This window comes from Achroia grisella, unplaced genomic scaffold (assembly GCF_030625045.1).
Source record: "Achroia grisella isolate CSIRO2021 unplaced genomic scaffold, CSIRO_AGI_Agris_v1 utg413, whole genome shotgun sequence".
NCBI classification, from domain to species: domain Eukaryota; kingdom Metazoa; phylum Arthropoda; class Insecta; order Lepidoptera; family Pyralidae; genus Achroia; species Achroia grisella.
Window position 1 is genome coordinate 1,461,264 of NW_026712846.1, and position 10,188 is coordinate 1,471,451.

At 29.3% G+C, this 10,188-nt stretch overlaps 1 protein-coding gene across 1 annotated transcript; it reads left to right on the forward strand.

The window, feature by feature from the left end:
- The first annotated feature begins 1,818 nt into the window (after positions 1–1,818).
- LOC131844764 (allantoicase-like) lies at positions 1,819–9,037 on the forward strand. Its single transcript, XM_059193724.1, is given in 8 exon segments — positions 1,819–1,920; positions 2,455–2,653; positions 3,039–3,119; positions 3,499–3,659; positions 4,114–4,270; positions 5,594–5,740; positions 6,333–6,517; positions 8,891–9,037. Coding segments are annotated over 8 exon segments (1,131 nt in total). The 5' UTR covers positions 1,819–1,866.
- The last annotated feature ends 1,151 nt before the right edge of the window (positions 9,038–10,188 follow it).

Below are 10,188 nucleotides of genomic sequence, written 5' to 3' on the forward strand. Positions count from 1 at the left end.
TAATACACATGTAGTTGTATTTGATGAGGAAAGGGTTAAGGTTAATTCATTAGTAGTTAATTCTTAATTAATATGATATGGTGAGTAATTTATACTTTTCTTTTAATTTCACGGCTTCGGTTGTTTAGCGGTACAGCATACTCCTCCTCTACGTACGGTAGTCGCGACTTTGAGTCCTCGCGGGGTGCAAACATTTGTATTCATGAGTATGATTGTCTGTATAGGTCTGGGTGAAGATTTGCTTAGCTTGAGCGCCATGTGAATTGGCAGGAATATTATTTATTATATTGATTGAACTTTCATCCTAGCACCTTTTAAACATGAGCTATCAGTGTAAGCCTCTTTGCTACCACCCATAATTATACTAACAACATAAAAGTAATGAGAGCACAAAGAATATTCGACGATAGTTATTTAGACGTAACTCTCATTCACGACCTTCGCAATGTGAATGCCACTAGACCGTAATTTTATCAAAATAAAGTACTTATCTGCACTTATATATATATTTTTTGTCACGGCCAAACTGTATTAAGACTTCTTCCAATTTACACGCTCAATGAAGCGAAACCAATCTGTGTTTAAACAGATCTTAGAATAGTTTTATTTATAGATGATTGAAAGTAGCCAATTCATTCGATTTAATACGATTGAATCAATATTCTTTTTTATCTGTATTTCTCTATAGGGAATATATAGTTATAAAGATAGTTATAAAGACATTTGTCTTTACTTTTTTTAATTGAAGGTGATAAAATGGTGTTCACACTTGCACTAAACGGCTTTCGGGGTACCTGTAAAATATGAGAAAGAAGTCAGGTCAGATAGCCCATTAATTCACAAAACAGGGATTAACCACAATTTTTTTATTGAATATTGAAGGTTGTTTTGACTTGACTACTAGACTATCTCTTAGATTTTTCAATTGACAATAATTTGAGGATAGAAATATTCAGTTTTGAATAGTTGTTGCTTTTATGTCGTAATTTCGGGAACAACAGATATCGTATTTAAACTGCTACTTTATTATATAACAGTATTGCGTATTTATTGCGAATTAAATTTAGCTAGGTTCCTGATAAGTCTTGGTTTTTATGATGACCTTTTATAAAAATATCAAAATTATTCTGTTTACACATATTATATTTCAAACTGGGAACATAATATAATAATAAAGTAGATTTATTTATATGTAACAATCAATTAAGTACCTACATAAAAAATATATGATTATGTATTAGGTATATTAGTTTCACAAAAAGACAAATAAACAATTAAAGGCGATTTTCCTAATAAAAAAGTAAAAATTGTTATAAAATTATTGTTACAAAACCAACATTATAGACTAGATTAAATCTGATATCACAATATAAAGAAAGATGCATCATAATTGGTTCAAAAGTGGGAGATATCACATAATGTAAAAGATATATAAAAATAACCTACTCTATTAAAAATATTTATCCATTTATTTTTATTTATTTCATTTTGAAGTTGGGATATTACGTATATTTTTTGACTGACTGAATATAATTACCACGTTTGAATAATTTTCCAAATATAAATATAAATATATATATATATAATATTCATATATATATTGACAAGACCATTCGCGAATTTCTTTACAATAAACTATTGTATTGCAAATGTAAAATTTATCGCAAATTGTATACAAGTTCTCAAAATTTCCATATCAACAAATGAACATGAATCGCAGTCGCAGTAGGTATGTCTGTTACCATTCTTGTTGTTATCTGCGCACAATATAATATAAAAGGAGCACAAGTCAAACTCAGAACAGTGTTTGATTGTAAATAAAGCTGGAAGCATCTATTATTTAGTTTTTTGTACATTTACAACAATATGATCGACAAAACGCCCGCGTTTACTGAGTTGGGGGAATTTGCGAGTGTTGGTGTAAGTTTACGCGGGAACTTTGTTTTAATTTTTTTAGTTGAGTTTAATAAAACGATGCAAAGGAACAAATTTAATATTTACTTATCTGCAACAAAGTTTATATTTTTTACATTAATTATATAATATATTATAATAAACGAATCATTATATATCTGTAGAATAATGAATTTTACAAAAATCTTTTAAACTCGTTGCGTCTATTGAGGAAGACAAAGAACTTAAGATTTTTCTTTAAATATTTATAAATTTAAATACACATAATTAATTATAAATTAAATTTTATAATTGATATATAATTATTTTACGTATACCATATGCTTAATATTATTGTTATAGTACTGTATTTTATATTGAAATGAGTAAGGAAAATGTATATACCATTAGTGTAAAATTAATTAAGTATTGTTATAAATAATGATAAATGAATTCGATTAAATATTTTTTTAATTTAATAATTCTAAAAAAAATATCCTTTTTATAATACAAACAATACAACATCTTGATACTAATAAATCGTTTTTTTATTTTTTGCAGGCCGGTGGTTCCGTAGCTTTTGCCACAGATGATTTTTTTGCACCATGTGAAAATATGATATCGGATGCCGAGCCTGTATTCGTAGCAGAAAAATTTACAGAATATGGAAAATGGATGGACGGATGGGAAACCCGTAGGAAACGTGTCGCTGGTCATGACTGGTGCATCCTTAAATTGGCTACGAAGTGTGTTATCAGAGGTACCTATATTATCATGCCTGTTATCGCAGATGAGATATTCGGAGGACAATAAATTACTACGAAATATATACTTGACTCAGCATCTATTTCGTAGTAATTTATTATTATTAATGATGCTTTTTTTAATAATAATAATAAATAGCCCTAGTAATAGTATAGTATAGTAATAAATACACACTATGCATAACTAAAAAAATGAACATTTGACTTAAATTATGTCTATAAATAATAATAACAATACCCATTTATGTACTACAAGTTTTTAATTATTAACTAAAATAAAAATAAAAGTTTTGAATTATCAATTAATTGAAAATTCGTAATACTCCATTATTATATGCTATATAGCTATGTGTATATTTTATTTTACACTGTTATTTTCAGGTTTGTTGGTTGATACCGCATTTTTCACTGGAAATTTCACACCGAAATATTCAATTCAGGCTGCCTGTTTAACCCCAGAAGGTATGTTGGTATAAATGTTTTCATATTTACATACATCGTTAATTATAGCTAGTACAATAGTTTATTTTCATATTTAATTAAATAATGTATATTATATTATCTATTTATATTCCAGTTATTTAATACCTTACAATGTGTGTACATAGGTAGATTTTCTATCTTACTCACTATACTTCATACACTTTCATGAGTTATTAAAATCAATACATGATTATATCAAAACAAATCAAAAATAATTTATTCATGTAGGACATTTTATGATCGTCTAATATTTTATATTAATATTATTCTTACCAACCTATATACATTACACTATATACATTTATAACTAACATAAAATGCTAGCCGAGTAGGTATTTGATTAAATTTTCTATTACAGAAGAAGCATTGATCCCAGAACGATTCTCGGAAATGGGTTCCGCTTGTAGCGACTGGGATTTACAACAGATTAAACTACTGAAATCTGAAAAATGGGAGGAGATAGTGCCTTCTACGGTTTTGCTACCCGGCTACGAGGATACCCGTCTCAACTACCAGAAGGTAACGAAATGAATTCACGTAGAATTCTATAGTACTAAATAAATAAATGCATTTTTTTTGTCATTAAATTATAGTTCTAGGGCTAAGTAATCGTTTATAGTAAATTTAGATTGTGTTACATTTAGTTTTTTAATTATTTGATAGGAATATAATTTATTTTCTGTAATAATTAAAAGTAGTACCTACTAGTTAGTGGATTACTGAACCTCTATTTAAATGTACTGATTACTTAATATTACATTTGAATACTGACTGACTATTATAAACATTATTTATTTACATTAAAAGTGAAATGAATAACGTTTATCATTATTAAATAATTAAGCGCTGTTAATTTGTTAAAATATAATTAAACACAATATCACGTATGAAGGAATAAGTAGAGGCTTGTCTCTTACATTTATGTTTAATTTTAAATAATAATAGATATATTACAACACTAAATTATATTTAGGTGGTGAGCGATGAGGCATGGACACATATTCGTTTGAACATGTACCCTGATGGTGGTATAGCGAGGCTGAGGGTGTTTGGGGAGGCGAAACCAGAACCCCCACGGGAGGGTGAAATTATAGACCTAATATCATTGCTGAATGGAGGCACATGCCAAGGTGAGTGCGGATTATAATGTTTATTTATTTATTTTAGAATATTACTGATGTAATTTTACATATTAATAATCTTATTATTGTATGCTAATTAATAATACGAGTAGTAAATATAATATCAAATATGATGAGTTTCTTGTCAGTTCTTCTCATCTCGAAATCATTCCGAACTGACGGTAGATGTGACATATCATAAGAGTCTGTAACAGACCTACATGAATAAAGATATTTTGAATTTGAATTTGATATAATGTTTGACGGCCTCGGTGGTACAGCGGTTTGGTATACCGTCTTGTTTGCGATGGTCAGGGAGTTCAATTCAGACATTATACCAACATTTGTATTTACGAGTAAGATTGTTTGTATCTGTGTGTTTGTATGTATCTGTGTGAAGAAGCGGAAAAAGAGTCAGAGTTAGCTTTATATTAGTCAAGACTCAACTATTATTAAAATGACTAACTTGTGTTAATCTAATCTATGTAGATAGGAAAATACATACCTAATGACATGGAAAATAACTAGGCACTGTAGTTTAATTAGACTAGTATAGTATAATTAAATGTAACTATATATAATGATGTAGGATCCTAGACTTATAGTAATTTCTGTGAAGATATTCGAATGGTATTTTCCATCATAGAACAAGTAGACTGAAATTTGTTATTTTCAATAAATTTTGTAGTCTATATCTGACTATAAACCATATCATTAATAATAATAATTTCAGGACAATTCACACAGCGCCATCTAGACCCAAGTTAAGCTAGTTAAAGCTTGTTTTATGGGTACTAGATAACTGATACATATACATATTTTTTTTTTGTAAATACATACATATTATACATAGAAAACACCCAGACCGATACAAACAATCATACTCATGAATACAAATGTTTGTGCTCAAAATCATTATCTTAAATAATTTGATTGATAATATAACATATACAGTAATTGTCTTAAATAATTTGATTGATAATATAACATATACAGTAATGTATTGTAGGGTAGTAGTGATAGCTTATTAATTATTATTCCGATTTGGCAAAGACACACATGACCTAACAAAGATAATATTGAAGAATTCAATTGAATATTTAATTTTTTGTATTTATTTTACATTAAAACCTTTATAATCGGAGGGTTAATAGTAAATCACTATTTCTTAGAACAAAAAATGTTATATTTAATAAGATGACTGCGAACAGAAATAAATGGAAGAGAAAAGCATATTACGCCGACCCCAAATATTCTAAGAATTGCAGTTTTTAAATATTTTAGTATTAAATATTAAATGTGGATTGGAATTAAAGTATGACTTTTTTTCAGGATATTCAAATGCACACTACGGCCACCCTAAGAATATGATAAAGCCATGTAAAAGTCTAATCATGTCAGATGGATGGGAGACAGCTAGGAGATTAGACAGACCGAACATAATAGAAGCGAATGAGGACGGAACCTTAAAAGTACCAGGTAATTCCTTACATATAACTAACTAGCTTTTACCAGCGACGTCGTCTGTTTTTATTTGTCCTGAATAGTAGGGATAGCAATAATAAGGACATTCGGTGACTTATGACCTACATAAGTCACCTATATTATTTCTTATTATTATATCCAATATCGTGTTACAATTTATTTTCACACAAAATTTCACTAATATAGGTTTAGCCGTTTAACGATGACAAAGTAACAAACAAACAGTCACCCATAATATGAGTATGGATGCAGACTGAGATGCAGATGCGAAATTTTTGCTCTAAGATGCCTGTGAACATACTATGAAGCTTCTGCGCTTCTGACTTGGCTTGGACAAGCCAAGCTTAGCTGACTTTAGTTTCAGCTGTATACCCACAAATTTTACGCAAACAGATCCGCGAGAGAAAGTTATTAGCATCTACATGTAGTACAACCATCATTAGCTGGACGGACACATTTAAAAAAATAAAAACAATCAATAAAAATTAGTCATCAATATAATTACAGTTTGTTCAACCTTTTTAAAACGTTGTATATTATGCATTATTCTTAATTTTATTTTTAAATCCACGTGTTTCTTTTTAAGGTCAAGAATGGGCAATCTTTAAATTGGGCTTCACGGGCAGAATAAAGAAGATATGTATTGACACTGCGCATTTCAAAGGCAATTTTCCTGACTCTGTGACGATAGAAGGTGCACATCTTGGTAGTGGAGCGGACCAGTATCCGATGTTGAACAAAACGTGGCAGAGTATCTTGAAGCCTAAAAAGGTAAAATTAGATATATAACTGTACCAACTAGTAGATATATATATTGTGTATATAATTTTTAAGTAATTAAAATGGTGAACTGTCTAGCCACCTGATGGTAAGTGGTAACCTATATGTTCTGAGGAATTATTCCGATTGATACCAGCTGCTGACTTTCACCACCGTACTACCCGTCAGAAACTAAAATACCATCCTGATCATCTAGATGAATGAAAAGAGCTTACTCCCTAAAAGGCTGACAATGCACTTGCAATTATCTTACCTGCATTATTACTTAAATTAATACATCTACATATATCGAGTTTTGTAAAAGTTATTATTAGTATACTCGTACTTTAAACCCAATACAGCAATTGATTTTTGTATTAATTATGATATTGGTATTAGTTTGAGAACAACTATTACTAACCTCCCTCAGCTAGAATTTTGTTAGATATATAAAGTTATTAAATATAATTTGAAATTAGTGAACTAAATAGAACATTCTGAACACTTTCAAATCTTGATAGAGAAGTTCTGTACAGTGCTATCTGCTTACAAATCGCTTTTTACTTACTTCTTCCACGATAACACGGACAAGTTATGTATTGATTAAAAGTTAAGATATGGGAGTAAAGTTTCATGGGCTACGTTGTATGATATTTTAATACACAAGACCTGCAACGAATGACCACAATATCAATTTTAGCTTATATTGTGATATCGGTTACCTTACACATTCGTGATTTTAATTGGTATAGTCAATAAATATCCCTTCCTATTTCAATTATGAAATACAAAATCTCTTCAATAAGTAATGTTCATAAGTTAATTGAAATTATAGGTATACATATAAAAATAAAGATAGTCATTTCTGTAACGTATTTAATTTTTTATTAGCTTTTACCAGAAACTTCTTAGATTTAAACAGTAAAAAGTAACCCTTCATTTTTCTCTATCGAAATGTCTACGCGTTGAATTCATACCAGATGGACCGTTAAATCACTAACATTTTATTAAGAAGACGTCGACTCAACTTTCCTAGAAAATTTTAGCTAAAGGAAAAGAATGTCCAAATGATTTGTTTGTTAAAAATGAATGTCTTAAAACAACCGGCTTTATATTGATTTGTTACGACGTCACGTCCAATTTAGTTTACCGATTTACATCTAAATCAAATAGCCTTATAACTTTGTGTGTTTATTAATAGCTTAAGGCAGTTGATTTATTATTACTGAAGGATCGGCTATGCCTCAGTTGCTTTCTGTTATTTCTTATAGAAATCTGCTGTCAGTATTTATTGTTGCTTGATTTAAAAATTTGTTCATTTTGTTCAAATGTAAAGAAATTTCTATAGGTTACTCTAATAAATAATTGCATATATACTGACATCATAATCGCCTTATCTTTATCCCATTATTTGGGGTCGACGCAGTATCATCTTCTTTCACTTATTCGTATGAGCCGACATTTCAGAGCTCCTTTTTTTTGCTCGTCGAGTCGAGTCTTTCTATCTATTCACGTTTGTGTTTAATTCACCATCTCTAAGACATGCTCCTTCTTCCGCATAACATACCCATACTGAGTCTATCTGTTACATCGCAACCTGTCTACAACTGGTCCAAATTTCATATATAAAGGCTAATATTATAAATGCGATAGTGTATTTATCGATTTGTTTTTTAATATTTCAACGTTCTCTTTGTCTTTGTCTTTTGAAGTTAATTCTATTACAAAGGCTGTATTTTATCTCAAGAAAGCAGATAAAGTCACGGGTATTAGCCAGTTAAGCAAGTCAATATTATAGTTGATTTTGAGAGATTTGGCTGCTTTAAAGTTGCTAAGTTAAACTCGAACCAGCTCGGCGAAATGTTTACTGATCTTGATGTAATATTTACTACAACAGCAGTCTATAAATGTTACTTGCCGTATCTTAAATCACAATCATGAATATATTGTTTAACTTATGTTATTTTTTAACTTACGTGTTTAATATCCATTATTTATATTGTTAACCAGGTCTTACATTAAAGATTTTATGGTAAATAAAGGTATGATGACCTCGGTGGTTTAGCACACCGCTTTACTTCCGATGGATCGCGGATTCGATTCTTCGCAACAAACAGTTATATTATAATTAATAGTGATATTGGTACTCATGAAGAATATCGTTGTTTGTATCGGTCTGCGTATTTTTTATGTATGTGTATTTACAAAAAAATCTAAGTATTTATATCAGTTGTCTAGTACCCATAACACAAGCTCTAGTTACCGTGGAACTAGATGACGCTATGTTAATTGTCCTGGGCTATTTATTATATGTATGTACATGTACATATTTACCTGACTAGATGTTTCGACTAAGTTGCTTATATCTGTTATTATTCTTTTCAGATGTCAGCACATGTAGAACACTGGTTTGACTGTGAGTCCGATGTTATAACACATATTAAGGTCACAATGGCGCCTGATGGTGGTATCAGCAGAATCAGGACATACGGTATCATAGAAAATTAATTAATCACGTGTAATAGCTTCTAAAGGATATTAGACCTAGACACAATATCCTAAGGATGATTTTAGACTAAAATAATGACATATGAATGATCAGAATCAAATGGATTTGTTCATAGTAAATAGACTTCTTCGAAAACAAACTGCAAATTGTGATAAAAATGAAATTGAGACTAAGTTAGAAATTATTGATTTCTGTGTTTATATATAATATAAATGTTAATATATAATTATTTTAATTTATATTATACATATACAGATCTAGTTCTGATGTATAGCATTTAAATTAACACAAAAACTAAAGAATCTTTATCTTTTATCAACCAACAAATTAATGAAGAATGAGATGTGGCAGACGAAAGGGGATTTACTTAGTTTAAATATAATGTTGGATATTGAGTATAATAATTAATGAGAACATCGTATATTTTATAAACTTAAGCCGGAATGGTTTAAATATTTTCCTTGTTTTGTTGATTAAATTGGAGAAAGTTGTCTTAAATGCATGAAAATCATTGAGCTATTATGTATACTAGAGATGTCGCAAAGAAGAAAGTAAATGTTAAACTTGAGTGAAAAATTTAGTGATGATAACACTAAATTTTTCCATCATCAGATGAGTTTTTCACACATCAGTATAGTTGAAAATACATAGATCTTACTGTGTAATACACAGAATATATATTCTGTGTAATACACAGAATATATATTCTGTGTATTAGTAATATTAATATTGTTATTATTAATAAGAACTACTATATTTCTAGATTCCATAGTAATTCTGATTTCCTATTTTTCTTAGCATATTTTTTTTAAATAATCAAATGAGAATAGTTTCGGCATGTGATATTTTCGTTGGTAATGTATTCGCGAATATAAATGAACGAGCTTCTAGTAAATAACCGTAAAATATGAGGCGATATTAGCACAGTATATTCGAACAACGCCAAGACTGTTGTCTAATAAGTAAATACATAATATCTCATTGTCCGGAAAATGGTAAAAGAAAAATATGCAAAATATTTTGTCTCGATTTAAAATTATTTATCTAATTAGAGGATAATCAAAGGAGTCTTTTGTTTTTAGATTTCTTTTGTGTTATATAGCAAAAAGAAATTTCTTTATGGTTTCTTTAATTCTTATGTTGAAAATGCGAAGGGGGAGATAAAGCATTCCAA